Below are 20,889 nucleotides of genomic sequence, written 5' to 3'. Positions count from 1 at the left end.
GTGCTAAAAATAATGTTTACAACCTATTTTTTCATTTAACAATTTTCTATTTACATTTTTCCAACTGAACAGTTTATTTTTTAACAGGCATAGGGTATTTTTAACAGTAACATATATGAACGTACAACACTTTAACTACTTCTTTAATTTTATATATAAAGGGTTGTTTCCATTTTTCTGCTATTGTAAGAAATATGATAATAAAACATCCGTTTGTGGCCAAGGTAATGGAAGAAAAATATGGAGGATCAGTCAAGAATTGTGGAAATGAATGCCTAACAATCAAAGGAAAAAGAAGGTAGGAAAGGAGGAAGATGATGGTAGAAGACCTAAAACAGATAATAAGCAAAGGATATATATAATGATTCTGTAAGCACTACCACTGTGTAATTGTTTTGAATGGTGGTTTAAATACTGAATTAGTGCATATAAAATCTGAATAAGAACAAACAGCTTTTTGGAGAAAATAAACACTAAAATTTTCAAACCAAAATAGTAATTAGCTCATCCAGTTGAGGCCAATTACCTTTCACACAGAAATCATTAATATTGAGGGGAATAAAATCTTTCAGGTCAGAGTCATCTGCATCTATGCAAAAACATATACTAGTGAAATTTAAAACAATATTTCCCGTGGTACAGTGTTCAAAAAAAATTGTGTTTTTGTTATTGTCAGAAAAGTTTGACTAATGGTAGTGAGGTAACATACACACAGAATTCCACTAGTAAATCAAATCAAATATTAAACACTGCAAAAAGTTCTAAGGTAAATTTGAAAAAAAAAAAAAAAAGAAAGAAAGGAAATGTACAATCTACTCTCAAATAAATCTACACTGTTTGTTTGCAAAACAGTTCTTTGCCCTTATTATCAGAAGTCAAAACTGACAAGTCATCCACAATTTCACATGGAGAAAAAGGGAAATTAAAATTAGATTATTATTTTACCTGTCAGCAGCTTGCTTTGAAGAAAAAGAATTTTAAGACATTCACAGGATCATAAACATACAGAATTATAAAAATTCCTTTCCTTATTAAAATAGATAACTTTCTAAATATTTCACTATATTTATTCACATTATTTGTCAATGTTGGATTACTACTGATTTTTAAATCTATCAAAATATTATATTAAGGGTATTTTTTCATGTTTAGATTAGGAGATTAATAAATCTAAAAATACCTGGGAAGAAAAATTACCCTTCACCACATACAAGGTGAAAAGAAACTAAACAAAATCAATTTAAATTTGGCAAGGAAATGAAATAAACAGACTATAGTTAAGATATGAGGGACAACTGATATATTCTCAGGAAAACATAGTGAAGGGATTATCAGACTCTGATTATCAAAAGTAGTTGTGCATTTAAAAAAAGTAATACTTAGTTGGCCATAATAGAAATTAATGCAAATTCAAAATACCATCACAAGTGATGGGTATCTTTCAAAACGGATAAAAGGCACTTACTTTTCTCGCATGGCTTTGGCATTTTTATCATTAACTACCCCAATTGGTTTGGAAAGATCTCGAAATACAGATGGATTATTAAGGTCCAACTCTTCTGAAGTATAATCTTGTAAAATCCAAGGAAACTAAAAGAGCCACAATTTACAATTTAGACATTCCTTTCCACAGAAGCTACTATCCCCATATATTATATCTAATGCTTATCTAAAGACAAAGAGGGATAGTTTTTAAAAATATTTTTCCCTGTTTCAAATGTTTATTCATCTTTAGTTCCATGACCAGAAGCATCATTTCCTCTAATACCATTGGAATATTTTTAGTGAAGTGAAAAAAAAAAAAAAAAAAAACCTTTTATTATTTAATTACTTTTCATGTTTATACACTTTTTGAAGATGGTAGGGTAGAAAATAAACAAAAGGCAAAAACAGGTTTTGTATCTTTTTTAAAGATGAAAAATAATCATCATACACATACATTTTTGTGTATTATAAAATTGAAAGGAAATTCCATATTTATGTGATTTCTGTAAAACTTACCACAGGATACTGCGCAAGGTCATTATAGGTTCGTCCTGCCATTGTATTTATTTGAATGAGGTAGTCAAAATTTGATATCTCTCTGTTTACCCATTTCTAGACAGTACACAAAACAAAAGTTTAAATTTTTAGAAGTTACTAATTATAAATGATAGTACTAACAGAATATTTTGTTCCTATTGCCTTGATCAACTTTCTAATAAAAAGAATAGAACTTTTTAAAAAAAGGCTTAAATCAATGTATTTTTCCTAAATATCCTACCTGTTAAAAATTGGTCATTAGAAAAGGAAGAAAAAATTAAAATCTTTTGTTATAGTAAAAAAATTCATAAGAATTATACCTTTTTTCCAATTATTTTATTTAAATATTTTTAAAATGTCAATTTTAGAACTGTCCAACATTGAAAATTTTGTTATAAATTGAAATATTCATAAGTCCACATATTAAATAAAAGCAACCTAATGTATTAAAATGATCTACAAATTCTAAATAAGTATTATGTTAACTATCCTTAGAAAATTGCCTTGCTAGAGCAAGAGTAGATGGGATTTTGCTATATTAAATATAAAATTTTCTCAAGAAAAATATAATCACTATTTTCTTTTAATCACTTCATTATCCTAGATGTTAATTACGCTACAAAGTGTAGGTATGCTCAAGAATTTTGCTGACAGATTAACATTCACCTTTAAGTTTACTCTTTGCCTTAAGCAAAAAATGTACTTATGAGAATGGTGAAAAATGAATCTATATATAGAGAGAGATTTTATAGAAACCCCAATTATAATTATTATCAAGTGCTAACTTGAGAATTACCTTAACGAATAAAGTTTGTTCCACAAAAAAAAAAAAAAAAACAGGAAATGTACTCCATTAAACAAAGCTTACTCCGTAAGCAATATGAAAGAGCTGCAGATAGCTTCTGAACAGAGTAACACTTAAGATTATTATTAATGCGGATGTGAGAGGGAGGAAAGAGTCAAGAAGCAGAGATCTGTATTAGGAGACTACTGACAGTCCTACAAAGCAAAACCAATGGCCTTTCCTTGGATTTTGGTAATAGAAATTCAAGAGATATTGAGATATAAGTGAGAATAAAATATACAAGAAGATTAATTAAATTTGGTTGACAAAAGAATTAAATTTTTGCCTTTTTTCCCCATGGTGTTGTGTGTTTTCCCACTTTTTACTTCATGCGTGGATTAATTTATTATTAGAAAACCCCAACAAACTCATTTGTTATATTTTAAAAAGATAAAATTATTAAAATAGAAGAATTCATAAGATATGCTCATGAACCAAATGGTATCATTTGGAAGCTGGAAGGCAGGGCTTTGTGTTAGTGAAACAGAAAGATTCAAAGATAATTCAAAAGATCAATTTGAATGAAAGGTGGTTATCACAACCAAAATAAAATAATCGGAAGAGTAAAGTTTTACTTTTAAGCAAAAGTCTGAAATATAAAACAAATGTTAGAAGAGTGACTGAAAATTTCCCACCTGTGTCAATCCTGATGCTTTGAATAATTCCTGTGGAGATCTGGTTCCATAACTATTTGGAGAATGAAGTGACAACAGTTTGCTGTATACTTTGTTTCTAATCTAGAAAAAAAAAGCACTTTATAGTTTAAAAACTGATCAAGACAAATTAGGATTATGGCTTTGTAATTATTTTACTGGAATATAATTCACATGCCACAAAGTTTACCCTTTTCAAATACACAATTCAGTGGGCTTTGTTGATGTATATTCACAGAGCTGTGCAACCATAAACATTATCTAACTCTGGAATACATTCATCATCCTTGAAAGAAACTTCATACTGACTAGCCATCACCTCCCAATTCCCACTCCCTCTCATTCCCTGACAACCACTAATCTATACTTTCTGTTTCTACAAATCTGCCTCTTCTGGACATTTCTCATAAATAGATTATGGTTTTAACTTCTCTTTTATACTAAGTTTGGTGAAGTCAAGCCATATATTTTTTGAAAAAGTTATGGTATATAATGGAATGATCAACAGATACTGCAAAAGAAAACTAGCTTGAGTCCAGTTCACATTTTGTTCTGCCATTTACTAATCATACTGGCAAATCAATTAATTTACTGAGTCTCATTTGTATATTAAACATAATAATCTCGGGGGATCCCTGGGTGGCGCAGCGGTTTGGCGCCTGCCTTTGGCCCAGGGCGCGATCCTGGAGACCCGGGATCGAATCCCATATCGGGCTTCCGGTGCATGGAGCCTGCTTCTCTCTCTGCCCCTCTCTCTCTCTCTCTCTCTCTCTCTCTCTCTCTCTCATAAATAAATAAATTAAAAAAAAATTAAACATAATAATCTCTGCCCCTGTAGTCTTCTGAATTCTTCTAGGTTACACAAATATAAAGTAATAAAATTCATCTTTGAACTTCAGTATCCTGATCTATAAAAAGAGAATAATAGAATTTGCCATATTGAATCTGAAGGTTGTTATGAAGATTAGATACCATATATAAATGTGCTTTAAAAACTATAAATTTATACAAATGTACAGTATTCAACAGGAGCATGCTTGGTTTAATTATACTAGTGTATAATTAAGATAATAGAAATTATAGATAAGATAACTGATCAATTATCAATATGCACTGAATTAAGATAATTAATTTAACTTCCAAAAAAACACAAGCTTTTCATATTCCTATGGGGAAAACTTATTTCTAATAGTAAAAAAGTAACCTTTTGTAAAACTACAAATATGTCCTTTATTTTTTAAAGATTTTATTTATTTATCTGAGAGTCAGACAGAAAGACAGACCATGAGCACAAGTAGGGGAGGCAGAGGAAGAAGCAGACTCCCCACTGAGCAGGGAGCCTGATGCAGGGCTTAATCCTAGGACCCTGGGATCATGACCTGAGCTGAAAGGAAGATGCTTAACTGACTGAGCCACCCAGGCACCCCCCAAAATGCCCTTCAAACGTCTGAATAAAATTATCTATAAGTAACCCTGGATCCCACAAATGAACAGAAACTTAGTTATTGACTGTGCTAATTCAGATCATCTCAGAAGCAGATGGCAAAAGAGAATGGAACATTCAAGGATTTTATTAGTAGAGGCACCTGTGATGGAAAATGGAGAACGAGACAAGACAGGGAGAGCTGTCAGAGAATGATGCAAGTCTGACCTCAAGTAAATAACAGAAGGAAGAAAGGTTGGGGGCAACTGTCCTACAGGTACACAACTATTGGTGGAGCTAGTATCTGTAACCAGGTAATCTGGCTTCAGTGGTAATATCTTAACCACTTACACTATTCAAGAATTTACTCTATACCTGAAAGAAATATCTGCCCTATTATTATTTAACTGAAGCCAATCCAATTTCATAAATCCTGTCATATTACATATATTGCATATGATTTCACAACTGGATACTGTAAGACACTTATTGGCTGACAGTTAATAGTCTACTGATTTACCTACTCATATATAAAAACTGAAAACAAGTACCCTAAAAATACTCAAATATAAATCCCAATAGAATTAATTTACTACTTAGCTCCTAAAGTGTATTTATTTTTCCTCTAATATTTTGACTTCACCAATAAGCAGAGTCCAAAGTTTCATTACAGCTTACTTGTTGGAAAATTCTTTTTTTTTTTTTAAGACTTTATTTATTCATGAGAGACACAGAGAGAGAGAGAGAGAGAGAGAGAGAGAAAGAGAGAAAGAGAGAGGCAGAGACATAGGCAGAGGAAGAAGCAGGCTCCATGCAGGGAGCCCAATGTGGGACTTGATCCCAGGACTCCAGGATCACGCCCTGGGCCTAAGGCAGATGCTTAACTGCTGAGCCACCCAGGCGTCCCTGGAAAATTATTTCAAGTTAACACTGGGGCTTCCAGAAAGGTCGCATCTTACATACCTCTTTTTTGAAATTGAGAAAGTAGTTGGATTGGTCAACATGAAAAATCTCAAGAGCTGACCTCCTTAAATTGTAACGCCGCAGGTGAATCTCTCGAACCTGAGAATGAGGCCACTTGAAATCAAAGCCTACTCCTGAAAACAGAAGAAATCCTGTGACCAAGGTACCATATGAAGTTACTCATGTTATGCAGAAAATATCTCCTAGTTCCTGACAAAGGTAGCACTTAGGGAAAAGAAATTTAATTTGTTTCACAGAAATCATTTGTTAAATTTAGTGGATGTTTAAGGGTTTCTTTCTTTTCTTTTTATTTTTTTGAGAGAGAGAGAGCGAGAGGGCATGCCTGTGTATGCAAGTGGGGGACAGGGACAGAGAGAGGGGGAGACAGAGAATCCTAAGCAGTCTCCATACTCAGCATGGAGCCTGACATGGCGGTTGATCTCACAGCCCTGAGATTATGACCTGAGTCAAAATCAAGAGCAGGACATGCAAGTGTCTGACCCATCCAGGCAACCCTAAATGGTTTAAAAACGTTCACAAAATTCTACAGCTTTTCCTCTTCCTTCTTATGAAAACAGAATAATCCTGATTGTTTTACCTCAAAAAAACATTTTTCCTTTCCTCTTTATGTTGGCATTTTAGATTTAAATATCCTTTTTATTTTCAGGCAAAGGGCTAGGTGAGAAGCTGATAGAAATATACAAATAAAATTAAGATTGCATTTTATAACAAGTTTACAGCAATCCTCTCTCACTAAACCTTTTAAAAAATTGACAAAAAAAGCATTCCCTTCAATACACTGTTGAATAATAAATTGAATCCCATATTGACTTTCCATTTCTCCTTTTACATGATAGACCACAATTCTAGTCTCCTCTTACTGTTTTCTTCTCATTAATGATTGATAAACTAGATACTTAACTATTGAACAACAGAAATTATTCCCCAAGAACTCCTCACCATCTTCTTTTTCAATGCTGCAATCGTAGAAGTAAATGTGTTGAGTAGTGATTTCTAATCTGCCAGGAATTACGTCAATTATTGTAATGAGTTCACAGTCTTCCAATAACACCAATTTTTCTTTTTGATCCTGTTCTTCTTTCTCATCACTGTAAATAACAAAAATCAACCAATCAAAACCCACCCAACAATGTATTCTACGTAAATTGAAGAATATCAAGAAAGTGTATTTGAATTACCTACAAAAGTATTTCAGTGCATATTAAATTACTTAAATACTATCTAATAGTTACTGCCCAATAATTCAGTTTCCAAAAAAGTTTTACATTTTAATTGTATGTGAAACATTAAAACAAAATATAGTGAATCTTTATTATTACGGGTAGAGGACAGTTCAAACGTGTAGCAATACTAGTGTGATTTTAGTTATATTTGGGACACATGAATTAACCAAGGGAATATACGAATCTGTTAATAAAGGACTGCATCATTAGTGATGTTTTATAAATAATTATCAGAAGCACTAATTATGACTGATTCTTAACTTGTAAAATGACTTCTCAAGAGTAACTGAATCTAGGTAATATCCCCTGACAATGGAACTGGGGATGATACAAAGAGCTACTACTGCAATATCTCACTTAGAGTGAAATCATCTTGTATTAAAAGGACTGTTACACTTTATGTTTTTTGGAGAAGATAACTGGTAACTTAAAGGAAATCTTTAAAAATTATTAAAATTATATGAACTTGTTTATGTCAACAAAATATACTGTTGAAACTGGTCAATTTGTAATCCTGAAATAAGCTTCAAAGAAATATACATCATATGTAATTAATAATCCCCAAAAGAGTGATGTTCAGAATAAATTATATATTTAGGTCTTAACTCATTTTTGGCTGAAGGTGAGGCTTTATAAACAAAAAGTAAAAGTCAGGGTAGATGTTTAAGTCACAAAATTCAAACACATTCCCTAAGGAACATAGAGATCCACTGGCAAAACATAGCAGTCTTCTCGAACAAGGGACTTAAATACAACCAACTAACTAATTATTGACTGACCACTGAACTATGCTAACTTTAAAAGGCCAAACTTTTTTTCAAAAAAACTTTTCATTTAAAAACAAAACAAAGGGGCAGCCCCAGTGGCGCAGCGGTTTAGCGCCGCCTGCAGCCCAGGGCGTGATCCTGGAGACCCGGGATCGAGTCCCACATCAGGCTCCCTGCATGGTGCCTGCTTCTCCCTCTGCCTGTGTCTCTGCCTCTCTCTCTCTAGCTGTGTCTCTATGAATAAATAAATAAAACCTTTAAAAAATAAATAAAAAATAAAAAAACAAAGAAAAAAAAACCATGAATATAGACATTACTGGCAACACACAGCAGATAAGAAACACTCCACAGGATTAGTCTAAGAAAGGTAGTGGAATGACATACTCAAAATGCTGACAGGAAAAAAACACTTCTTTACTAAGAATTGTATAGCCAATAAAACTATCCTTCAAAACAGAAAGCAATGGTTCTCAGGCAACTGGATAATAACGTGCAAAAGAAAGAATATAGAATCCCACATCATATCATGTAAGAAAATTAACTAAAAGTGGGTCAAAGATCTAAATGTAAGAGAAAAGGATAAAACTCTTAAGAAAAAATAAATGGGCTTCAAAACTTAAAACTTCTATGCATCAACAAATTGAAGGAAAACACATCCAATGGAAGAACATTTTTGCAAATCATGATAAGGCATTTATAATACAGAACTATTATAACTTAATACCTAAAAGACAACTCAATTAAAAAATGACCAAAGGATTTGCATAAATATTTCTTAAAAAAGATATATAAATAGTAAATAAATATATGAACAGATGCTCAGGATCATTAGTCATTAGGAAAATGCAAATTAAAACTACAAGGCACCATTTCAAATCTAGGATGGTATAATAAAGAAACTCCTAGAATAACAAAAGTTGGAGTAGATGTGGGGAAATTTAACCCCCCATACATTACTTGGGGAATGTTAAATAGTATAGTCATCGTTAAAATAATTTAATAATTCCTGGTATAAACAAAGAATTACGATATGACTCACAAATTCACTCCTAGGTATATACCCAATATAACTGAAAACATGTTGACACAAGATTTATACATGCCTACTCATGAAGTATTACTTATAATAGCTAAAAAGTAGAAATGTGGAAATATGGCCACAACTGGTGAATGAATAAACAAAAGTGGTATATCCATATGATGGAATATTATTCAACCACAACAAGGAATAAAGTACAGCTTACATGCTCCTCTATGAATGATCCTTGGAAATATTATACTGAATGAAATAAGACAGACACAAAAGGCCACATATTGTAAGAAATAAATGGAATGTTGAAACAGGTAAATCCAATAGAGACAAAAAGCAGATCAATAGTTTTCAGGGGATGTAGAAAGGAGAAAATATGGAGTGACTACTAAAAAGTACAAGATTTCCTTTCGGAGTGATGGAAATTGAAGCAGTAATCAAACATCTCCCAAAAAACAAGAGTCCAGGGCCAGATGGCTTCCCAGGGGAATTCTATCAAATATTTAAAGAATTAATACATATTCCTCTGAAGCTGTTTCAGAAAACACGACTGGAAGGAAAACTTCCAAACTGTATCTGTGAGGCCAGCATTATCTTGATCCCCAACGAGACAAAGACCTCACCAAAAAGAATTATAGACCAATATCCCTGGTGAACATGGATGCAAAAATTCATGATACTAGCCAACAGAATCCAATAGTACATTAAAAGGATTATTCACAAAAAATAAAATTAAAAAAATATATAAAAGGATTATTCACCATGACCAAGTGGGATTTATTCCTGGGCTACAACAGTGGTTCAACATTGGCACATCAGCCAATGTGATGCAGTACATTAATAAAAGAAAGGACAAGAACCATAGGTTTCTCTCAATAAATGCAGAAAAAGCATTCGACAAAGTACAGCATCCTTTCTTAAAACTCTTCACAGTGTAGGGATAGAGAAAATAAATCTCAGTATCATAAAAGCCATGTACGAAAAACCTATAGTAAATATCATTCTCAATGGGGAAAAACTCAGCTTTTCCCCTAAGGTCAGGAACATGTCAGGGATGTCCACTCTCACCACTGTTGTTCAACATAGTACTAGAAGTCCTAGCCTCAGCAACCAGACAACAGAAAGAAATAAAAGGCATCTGAATCAGCAAAGTAGTCAAACTCGCACTCTTCGCTGAGGACAAACTCATTCTTCCACTGTATATGGAAAACCCAAAGACTACCTCAAAATTGCTAGAACACCTACAGGATTTCAGCAAAGTAGCAGGATATAAAATCAACATACAGAAGTCTGTTGCATTTCTATACACTAACAATGAGACAAAAAAAAAAAGAGAAATTAAGAAGTCGATGCCATTTATACCTGCACCAAAAACCATAGATACCTAGGAATTACTCAACCAAAGCAGCAAAGATCTGTACCGTGAAAACTATAGAACGCTCATGAAAGAAATTTAGGAAAACACAAAGAAATGGAAAAACATTCCATGCTCATGGATTGGAAGAACAAATATTGTTAAAATGTCTATGCTACCCAAAGCAATCTAGACGTTCAATGCAACAATCCCTACCAAAATGCCATCAGCATTTTCAGAGCTGGAAAAAACTATTCTAAAATGTGTATGGAACCAGAAAAGACTCTGAATAGCTAAAGGAATGTTGGAAACCAAAGCTGGAGGCATCCCAAGTCTGGATTTCAAGTTCTATTACCAAGATGTAATCATCCAGACAGTATGGTACTGGCACAAAAATAAATACACAGATCAAGGGAACAGAATAGAGAACCCAGAAATGGACCCTCAACTCTATGGTAATTTTGCCATTTGCAAAGATATGGATAGAACTAGAGGATGCTATGCAAAGTAAAATAAGTCAATCAGAGTAAGATAATTATCATATGATCTTACGTGGAATTTAAGAAACAAAACAAAGGATCATAGGGGAAGGGAGGGAAAAATAAAACAAGATGAAATCAGAGAAAGAGACAAACCATAAGAGACTCTTAATTACAGGAAACACTGAGGGTTGCTGGAGGGGAGGGGAAGGAGGATAGAGTAACTGAGTGATGGACTTTAAGGCAGGCACATGATATAATGAGCACTTGGTATTATGTAAGACTGATGAATCACTGAACTCTACTTCTGAAATTAATAATACATTATATATCAATCAATTGAATTTTAAATTTAAAAATATAATACAAACAGTAAACTGTACTGTTGGTCTTAAAACATATGAAAGTCTGTATTTATGATAATAATAACACAAAGGAGAAATAAGGAAATCAATATATTTTCATTTAATACTGATAGATGCCTAATTGCTGATATAGCAGTAACTGATAGATCCTGAAAAGACAGCTGACCCTTGAGTAATGCAGGGGTTAGTGGCACTGAAACCTGTGCAGTCAAAAATCCATTAATAAATCTGACTCCCTAAAAATTTATCTATTAATAGCCTACTGCTGACCAGAAGCCTTACCAATAACATACACAGTCTATTAACACATTTTGTATCCTTATAAATAAAGTAAGCTAGAGAAAAGAAATGTTTTTAAGAAAACTATTTGGAAGAAAAAATATAGATATTTACAGTATATTACTGGCTGAAAAAATTTATATATAAGTGGATCCATGAAGTTCCAACCTTTATTATTCAAGGGTCAGTGTTCTTAGGATTACAATCAAATATCTTCAACAATTTTATAATTTCATTTTTGAGAAAAAAATAATTTTTAATTCTTTCAAATACTTATACATACATATTTACTCTGGCTGTTACATCTTCTTCAGGAAGGTCTAATTTATCTTCCTCCATATTGCTAACTTTTACTTGTTTCACTACTTCCAAAAGCAAAGAATCACTGGAAGGCTGTGAGTGTTGGACACCTGTTTAAATAAATACAAATTATCTATTAAACACAGTAAAAGGGGATCCCTGGGTAGCTCGGCGGTTCAGCGCCTGCCTTTGGCCCAGGGCGTGATCCTGGAGTCCCGGGATCAAGTTCCACATCGGGCTCCGGGCATGGAGCCTGCTTCTCCCTCTGCCAGTCTCTGCCTGCCTCTCTCTCTCTCTCTCTCTCTCTCTCTCTCTCTCTCGAATAAATAAATAAGATCTTTAAAAAAAAATAAAATAAACACAGTAAAAAATAATCTCTATAATTTGTTAATTACATAATCATATGTATTTTATTTTTTTTCATAATATGTATTTTAAAGTAAAGGAGGAGGGGTGGGGAATTGGGTATAGGGAGTCAAAATGTGTAAACTTCCAGGTGTAAGATAATTAAGTATTAGGGATGTATGGCATGATGACTCTGGTTAACAGTGCTATATGGCATTTTTGAAATTTGCTAAAAGAGCAGATCTTAAAAATTCTCATCATAAGGAAAAAAAAGTTTGTAATTATATGCTGTGATAGATGTTAAGTGTACATTGCTGTAATCATTTTACAATATGTGTGTAGCTCAAGTCATTATGAGCTACATCTACACAGTATTCTACATCTTACACAGTATTCTATGTCAATTGTATCTCAGTAGAACTGGAAAAAAACTAAGGTACTTAAAGTTTTCTAAGACAAAAGAACAATTTACAGGGTGCCTGGGTGGCTCAGTCAGTTAAGCGTCTGACTCTTGGTTTCAGCTCAGGTGGGGTCATGGGCTTGAGGACTGTGTTGGGTTTCTGTGCTCAGCAGGAAGTCTGCTTGGGATTCTCTTTCTTTCCCTCTCTGTACCTCACTCCCCCCCCCCACTCATGTGTACTCTTTCAAGTACATAAATCTTTAAAAAGAAGAAAGCAATTACTAGAGAAAAGTTTTTATATGTGATTCAGAGTAATCTAGGCTGTGATCTTAAAAACCATTACATGTATAATAAAAGGAATGTTTTAAAAAGTGCTATCTATTTTTAATGATATTATTTATGTTTCAAAATGGGCCAAGTAATCTCTTTAATCTAATTTAATTCTAAAGCATGTCAATATGTCATAGATAGAATTTTCTCACTGTATTAATAGAACTTTTACTTTGTATTTGTATTAAAATATTAAGAAAGATGACAAGTATCTTTTTTTTATAATATTGTTTATTTATTTGAGAGAGAGAAGAGCAGAGGGAAAGGGACAAATAGACTCCATGCTGAACACAGAGCCTAATGTGGGGCACAATCCCAAAACTCCGAGATTATGACCTGAGCCAAAATCAAAAGTTAGATGCTTAATTAAAAAAACTGAACCATCCAGGCACCCCAAGATGATGACAAATTATCTTTAATTGGAAGAGAATACATAACTCAAGAGCTGGGGCAGATGAAATTTAATAAATAATTCTGTATACAAAAATATGCAATAAATATAATGCATTTTAGAAATAATACATTTTTTAAGAGGGCAGGGCTAATGTAATAGGAAGAACAAAGGCCATGTGTGAAGTGGTAAACTTAAATTTAAATTCTGTTCTGCCATTTATTAACCAGGTGACCCCTCTGAATCTTTGCTTTCTTAACTGTGAAATGGAGATACATCACATTACATTAAGTTTATACTTGGCAGCTATCATTATTGTACATTCACCTCTCAATTAACTGAGGGGCATAAGAATAGTAATAACTGCATAATTTATAGTTAGGACTAGGAAAAATTTATGTATGTAACTATGAATAAAAGTATTTCAGTTGTGGGAAATACAAATAATTCATACTAAATAACAAAACATTATAGGGGTGCCTGGGTGGCTAAGTCGGTTAAGTGTCTGACTCTTGGTTTCTGTTCAGGTCATGATCTCAGGTTTGTGAGATCGAGCCCTGCATCAGGCTCTGTGCTAGGTGTGAAGCCTGTTTAATAAGAGTCTCTCTCTCCCTCTGTCCACCCTACCCCTAATAAAAAAGAAGAAAACAAACAAAAAGACCCCTAAATAACAAAGTATTATAAAGATGACAAAATCCTCCTTTAATTTCTCAAAAGGTATCATTGCTCTGACATTAAAAAAAAAAATCAAACAACCTAATGTACAGTTGCATTTTTCTGTTTAAATCTCCTTTGATCACACCTTCATCTCTACCCAGGAAGCACTGGCTCACACTATTCCTAGAACAAATAACTACTTTCACTGAATAGGTTTCTTCATATTCTTCATGGTCTCATTTTTTTAAAATTTTATTTATTTATTTATTCATGAGAGACATAGGGGGAAAGAGAGAGAGGCACAGACATAGGCAGAGGAAGAAGCAGGCTCCATGCAAGGAGCCTGATGTGGGACTCGATCCCAGGTCTCCAGGAACGGACCCTGGGCTGAAGGTGGCGCTAAATCGCCGAGACACCCGGGTTGCCTGGTCTCATTTATTTCATATGGCAAAATTTATTGTTAAACATTTAATTAAACAAAGATTGCACATTAGAACACGCAATGAAAACTGAAAATAAGGAATCTAGATATTTCTGATACAAACAGAAAACAGACTTTATGTAGACAGATGACATTACGAAAGAGTGTAAGTTCAAAATTTGATGAAAGATTGGTAAGGGGCACCTGGATGGCTCAGTTATGGTTAAGCATCTGTCTTTGGTTCACGTCACGATCCCAGGGTCCTGGGACTGAGCGATGAGTCAGCCTGTCTGCCTGAGAGAGGAGTCTGTTTCTCCCTCTCCCTCTGCTCCTCTCCCTGCTCATGCATGCTCGCTCTCTCTCAAATAAATAACTTTTTTTTTTTTTTAGAGAAAAGAAAGACTGGTGAATAAAATGAGGATGGGAATCATGTCAGGCAAAGAGGCCAGGTGGCAAACTACTGTTAAGTTTGGGAAAAGGTACCACCAAGCTAAGCCATGGCAACAGCAGAAGGAATGAGAGTAAGATTCAAAAGATATGCAAGGGAGAATTAACAGGACACTGTACCTAAAAAGCTATTATGTATAGGGATTAGGAAGGATGAAGACAGATTCATGGCTAATATTAATGATTTGGAATAACTAATAGATGGAGAAAATAAAACTAAAACCCAAGATACAAGAGAAGCAGAGTCTAGGGTGAGGAGTAGACAAATGAGAAAAGATAATTTAATTACAAAAATCTTATGTGGAGGCCTCTGTGGAAGAGGTATCCCAAAAGACAGACAAGCAATTGGAAATCTTGGTCTAAAGGTCAAAAGGCAGGTAAGAATTAGAAATACAGGTGAGAAAACACCTTTATACACACATATATATATGTATGTGTGCATATACATATATATATGTGTATATATATAGTGTGTGTGTGTGTGTGTGTGTGTATATATAGTGGTGAAGTCGTGAGATCACCTCTTCAGAGTAAGCACTGGTAAAAGGCAAGATGGCTAAGTATGGACCTAGGAACATGATTATTTTCAAGGTAACCAAGAAAAGATGAGAAATTGGTAAGAAAATTAGGAGGTTAAGCACCAGCACTAGAAAGAAATATATACTTACAGAGGAGGATAACTACCAAAATTTAGAGATAATAGAAACAATGTAAGGACTAAAAGTAAGTTGTTGAAAATACTAAGGAAAGAATATCTAATGAAAAAGTACGGACAAAAAAATTTCTCTAAAACCAAAATAAAATATTTTTTTCTCTCTAAAACCAAGTATTTTTATGATATATTTAAGAATATACTTTATTTTTGACTATTTAAATTCCATAATTCATAAGCAGTTGTGTTCCAAAAGAGGCTTCACAAATCACCTGTTTGAAATTCACAATGAATTTCCCATCAAAAATGTTACAGATAACGGTTAACTTTGTAGTTTAGCCAACAATGTAAAAACTACTCTGCACATTTGCAATGGGAGGCTTACAAATAGTAGGGTTATATGAAACAAAACAAAATAGAATATTTTAAAAATACCATGAATTCTGGCAGCTGATAAAAATACTTATAGACAAAAAAAATACTTCTAGACAAAAATAAGGAGTTGACTAAAACATTTTAATTCTGAAGTATAGTTCAGGAGATTTTAAAGAGCTTTAGAGTTTTTTGTCACTGGTTTTATAGTATTTCCAATTTCACTTTGAAATGTATGAACTTTGTTTCTTCTTTATTATCTTACTATCACTAACATACTTGGGATATTTTTGAAAACGAGGTAAGGAGAAAAACTGAGAGATGAAAAAAAGAAAACATGAATTTTCCTAGACTAAAACTAAGAAGAAGGGACATAAAATTTTATCTGTGTACTTGTATAAAGGGGTGAGGAGAAGAGGAGGAACGGGGATTTCCTGGGATAGGATTTCTTGCCAAAAATGAAGAAAAAATAGGAGATGCTATTCTTTAAGTATTACTAGATTCAAGTCATTTACCAAAGATACTGGCTGAGTGATAAGCATTATCAAATTCCAATGAGAAAATATAATTGTCTCAAGATACATATAGGCAGCACAAGCTATATATAAGTATAAGATACTCTCAAAGTTAGAGTTTCTTTCATGAGTGGGGCCATTATTTTGCACTAAGGAAAATTAGTTATTGTGTCTGATTTATTTTTGAATGTAAGACCATAAATGGCAGGCATCATAGACAGCACTCTTGATTAATATATGGCATCAACTGTATTGGCCAATTATTAAGGCAACTTTTAAAAAACTGGTACTTGAATTTCATCTAAAATTTAGTCATTAAACACAAAGTGGCTATGATGAAGCAATTTAGTGTACACATGACTGAATAAATCAATATTTTGGGTATTTCACAGACTGTCTTCAAAAAGAGAGATACAGGGCAACCTGGGTGGCTCAGTGGTTTAGCAGTGCCTTCAGCCCAGGGCATGATCCTGGAGACCCTGGATCGAGTCCCGCGTTGGGCTCCCTGCATGTAGCCTGCTTCTCCCTCTGCCTTGTCTCTGCCTCTCTTTCTCTCTGTGTCTCTCATGAATAAATAAAAATAAAATCTTTAAAAAAAAAAAAAAGAGAATTCTAAATATATCTAAAGTTAGCCTCAGTCTTGGTAAGAAGATGATTAAGGGAAAAGAATCATTGTTTCAATGTACCATCATAATGGATACAAGAGACAACGCATTCATTGCACATAAACTACAATATAATTTTATGATTGCAAATTATGTTTTTCTTTGAAAAATTACAATTAATTGATACAGGAAGTCATCTTAGATTTAGGCCAAGGTAACAGCATTTAACATATACAACCATTTAAATATCAAGTAATTCCTGTACAACAAAGCTTTGTAAATGGTATCCTAACATTTTGAAAAAGAAGTAATTATAAAATGTCACACTTCAATCATGAGTAAGGAATTTTGAAACAATTAATAAAAACAATAACCAACCCATCAATATCCTATCTTCAACAAATAATTAAATAGGCATTGGAACTCACCTAGATTATCTCTCAAAGCACTAGCGTCTTCATGAGTTTTGAAGTTATAATTTGGCACCAATTTAAGTCTCATGCGGGAATAATTTTCTACATTAGCTAGTTTCCAGTGAATTGGATTTTGTTTCCTATGAATATTAATAAGTAAACAAGTAAAATTACTTAGCTTGAAGTTACAAAGATTGGTTGATTGAAATAGAATCAATCTATTTGATTGTGGAATTTTACATCTGTATAGCACCATTTTATAAAAACTTCACGTTCATTATCTCATTTGACCCAAACAACCCTGAAAGAAAACCAATGTGGATATGCATTACTGCAGTTTATATATGAAGAACCTAAGGCAGACTAAATCATTTGCCTGAGATGCCATGTTGTTTACAAGTAGCATAAATAAGAACTGAACATAAATCTTTACACTTAAAGCTAATATCTTTTACTCTTTACCTGTTCGGTGGAAATTCTTAAATATACAATGAGTTTATCCTAAATACAATGTTCAAAATAAAATAATTTTACTATAAATAAGGGGAATATAATTATAAATAGATCAAAGATCTAAATATAAGAGCTAAAACTCTTAGAAGAAAAGAGAGGAGTAAATCTTTGTGACCTTGAATTTGGGAGTGGTTTCTTAGATATTCTATCAAAAACATGCAACAGAAGAAAATAAGAGATAATTTGAACTTTGAAATTAAAAAAAAAATTTTGTATACCAAAGGCTACTATCAAGAAAATGAAAAGACATATGTACAAATCATATATCTGATAAAGGTCTATTACTGAGAAAAAGAACTCTTATAACTCAACCACAAAATGTCAAACAATCCAATTTAAAAATGGGCAAAGAACTTGAATAGACATCTCTTCAAAAAAGATATACAAATGGCCAAATGAAAAAATACTCAATGTCACTGGAAATACAAATCAACATCATAAGATACCACTTCACATCCACTAGGACAGTCATAATAAAAAAATTGGAAAAATTTTACAAATATTGGTAAGGTTGTGGATAAACCAGACCCCGCAAACAATGCTGATGAGAATGTTAAATGATGCAGTTGCTGTGGAAATTGTTTGGCAATTCCTAAGTTAGACAGTGGATTATCATATGACCTAGCAATTTTACTTGTAGGTATACACTTAAAAAGAATTAAAAACAGATGTTGAAACACTCGTTCACAAATGCACATAACAGGACTATTTATGACAACCGCAAGGAAAAAAAACACAAATGTCTATCATCTGATAGGTGAATAGACAAAATGTGGTATTAATCACACAATGGAATATTATTTGGCCATTAATAAAGTAACTACTAATACATGCTACAATATAATGAAAATATTATGCTAAGGGACAAAGAAGCTAGACACAAAAGGTCACATATTGTATGATTCCATTTATATAAAATATCAAGAATAAGCAAAATCGGAGACAGAAGGACTGGTGGTTGCCAAAGGAAAAGGAATAATACAGAGTAACAGACTAATGGGTCCAGGGTTTCTTTTTGCAGTAATGAAAATGTCCTGAAGCTGGAGAATGGTAATGACTGCACATTATGAATGTAGTTAATGTCACTAAATTGTATATTTTTAAAAAACAATATATGTGGTTAAAGTGGTAAAGCTTATATTATGTGCATTTTACCACAATAAAAAGGGTGGGATACATATACATATAAATATGAAATATATTTCAGTAAAATATATGTAACTTGAAGGATCAAGTAAATAATCTGTAAAATACTGAAATACATATAACATCACTAACTCTAGCAGTATCATGAAAACAAATTCAAGACTTAAATCCTACATCACAGGGTAAAAGGAAGGGAAATAATAACTGCATGGTGAAAAAACATATATACAAAGCTCTGAACTTCCCAGAACTGTAATTCACAAAAAGACAACCAAATTAATTAAAAGCAATTTTTAATTAAGTTAAGTGTTTTAAAAATTGGAGAGGTCACTGGCTCAAAAAATTTTAGGCAGGAGTTTTAAAGAAGAAAGTGTATTTAATAAATAATATCCTACTACCTTTCAGCCCAAGGTCCCCTTTCAGATGTAAGATAGAGCTGTACTGCCTTCCAGCGTCTCAGAGTGATTAACTGTTGACTGCTAAGTTGTTTAAGCGTATTATTATACCTCATGTTCTCTTGGCGTGCTTTTCGATTAAATGGCTCCACAAAAAACTCCTGAAACAGCAATAAATAATAGCACTGAATCATAAATTTAAATAATTTTAAAAATCTGACTCAATAAAATCACACAATAAAAGAAGTGGTAACTAACCAACAGTATTTTCTTATTCCATTAGAACAACTTACTTTAATGAAGCATGATTCTAACTATAATCCATCTGTATTTTGTAAAATTTAAAAAATAAAATAAACATGTGAAGAACTTCAAAAATGTAATATACCTCAATAGAGGATTTTTAAACTCAAAGTTATTAACCTCATATAGTCAAATAAAAGGATCTTCCTTTGGTATCCTTTGGTTTTTAAAACAATGGATTGAGACTCATGATTAAAGTAGAAGGAAGAGTAACCACATCCATACTACTACTGGGAAACTGAAAGACAATGCCAAAAAAAAAGAAGAAATCTACAGGAGCAAATCTCTCACAATGAAAAATTTCATCATGTGGACTGCTCTCTGAATAACATCCTAGTTATCAGCAAATGAATTCACATACTCTTCCAGTTTTCAGGATAAAACAGACCCTGCTAATAGAAATGGGTTCTCTCAAGAAAGAATGCTAAGCCATTAAAGTTTTACAGTTTTCAAAAAGACAAGTGGTAAGACTGACTTATCAGACTCACACTGATATTCACCTATCAGGAAGGAACCAAATTAACAGTATTAATTCGTTTCAGAAATCGATCTGAATTATGTTGAAAAAGAACAGTTAAAGATATGGATTTAGATATGGATTTATTTTTTTTAAAAGACCTTATTTATTTATTCATGAGAGACAGAGAGAAAGGCAGAGACAGGCAGAGGGAGAAGCAGGTTCCCTGTAGGGAGCCTGATTCAGGACTCAATCCCAGGATCCTGAGATCATGACCTGAGCCAAAGGCAGACACTCAACCACTGAGCCACCCAGGTGCCCCTAGATATGGATTCAAAAGACATCTTTTAATATTTTTTTTAATTTATGATAGTCACAGAGAGAGAGAGAGAGAGGCAGAGACACACAGGCAGAGGGAGAAGCAGGCTCCATGCACCAAGAGCCCGACGTGGGATCCGATCCCGCGTCTCCAGGATCGTGCCCTGGGCCAAAGGCAGGTGCCAAACCGCTGCGCCGCCCAGGGATCCCCAAAAGACATCTTTTAGAGAAGCAGTACAGCAGACTGTGGTTCATAATATAGTATAACTCTGGGGGTGCCTGAGTGGTTCAGTTGGGTAAGCACCTGCCTTCAGCTCTGGTCACGATCTTAGGATCCTTGGATCGCCCTGCATTGGACTCAGCGGGGAGTCTGTGTCTCCCTTTCCCTCTGTTCCTCCCCACAGCTGTGCAGGCACATCTCTCTCTCTCTCTCATATAAATAAATGAAAGTCTTAAAACAACAACAGCAACAACAAAACAACTCTG

At 33.4% G+C, this 20,889-nt stretch overlaps 1 protein-coding gene across 3 annotated transcripts in view; it reads right to left on the bottom strand.

Moving 5' to 3' along the window:
• Positions 1-20,889, bottom strand: part of NBEAL1 (neurobeachin like 1) — a 174,155-nt gene that overhangs the window by 48,221 nt on the left and 105,045 nt on the right. For all 3 annotated transcript variants that reach the window (XM_055345172.1, XM_055345173.1, XM_055345170.1), the window contains 8 exons: positions 19,329-19,486; positions 17,287-17,411; positions 11,707-11,833; positions 6,866-7,014; positions 5,906-6,039; positions 3,502-3,603; positions 2,002-2,097; positions 1,466-1,590 (listed from right to left, as the gene is read on the bottom strand). In XM_055345172.1, coding sequence (XP_055201147.1) covers positions 1,466-1,590; positions 2,002-2,097; positions 3,502-3,603; positions 5,906-6,039; positions 6,866-7,014; positions 11,707-11,833; positions 17,287-17,411; positions 19,329-19,486 — 1,016 coding nt within the window. The remainder of the gene's footprint in view (positions 1-1,465; positions 1,591-2,001; positions 2,098-3,501; positions 3,604-5,905; positions 6,040-6,865; positions 7,015-11,706; positions 11,834-17,286; positions 17,412-19,328; positions 19,487-20,889) is intronic.

The sequence above is a fragment of the Nyctereutes procyonoides genome, unplaced genomic scaffold, assembly GCF_905146905.1.
Source record: "Nyctereutes procyonoides isolate TBG_1078 unplaced genomic scaffold, NYPRO_anot_genome, whole genome shotgun sequence".
Classification (NCBI taxonomy): domain Eukaryota; kingdom Metazoa; phylum Chordata; class Mammalia; order Carnivora; family Canidae; genus Nyctereutes; species Nyctereutes procyonoides.
This window is presented reverse-complemented; position numbering and strand designations above follow the sequence as displayed.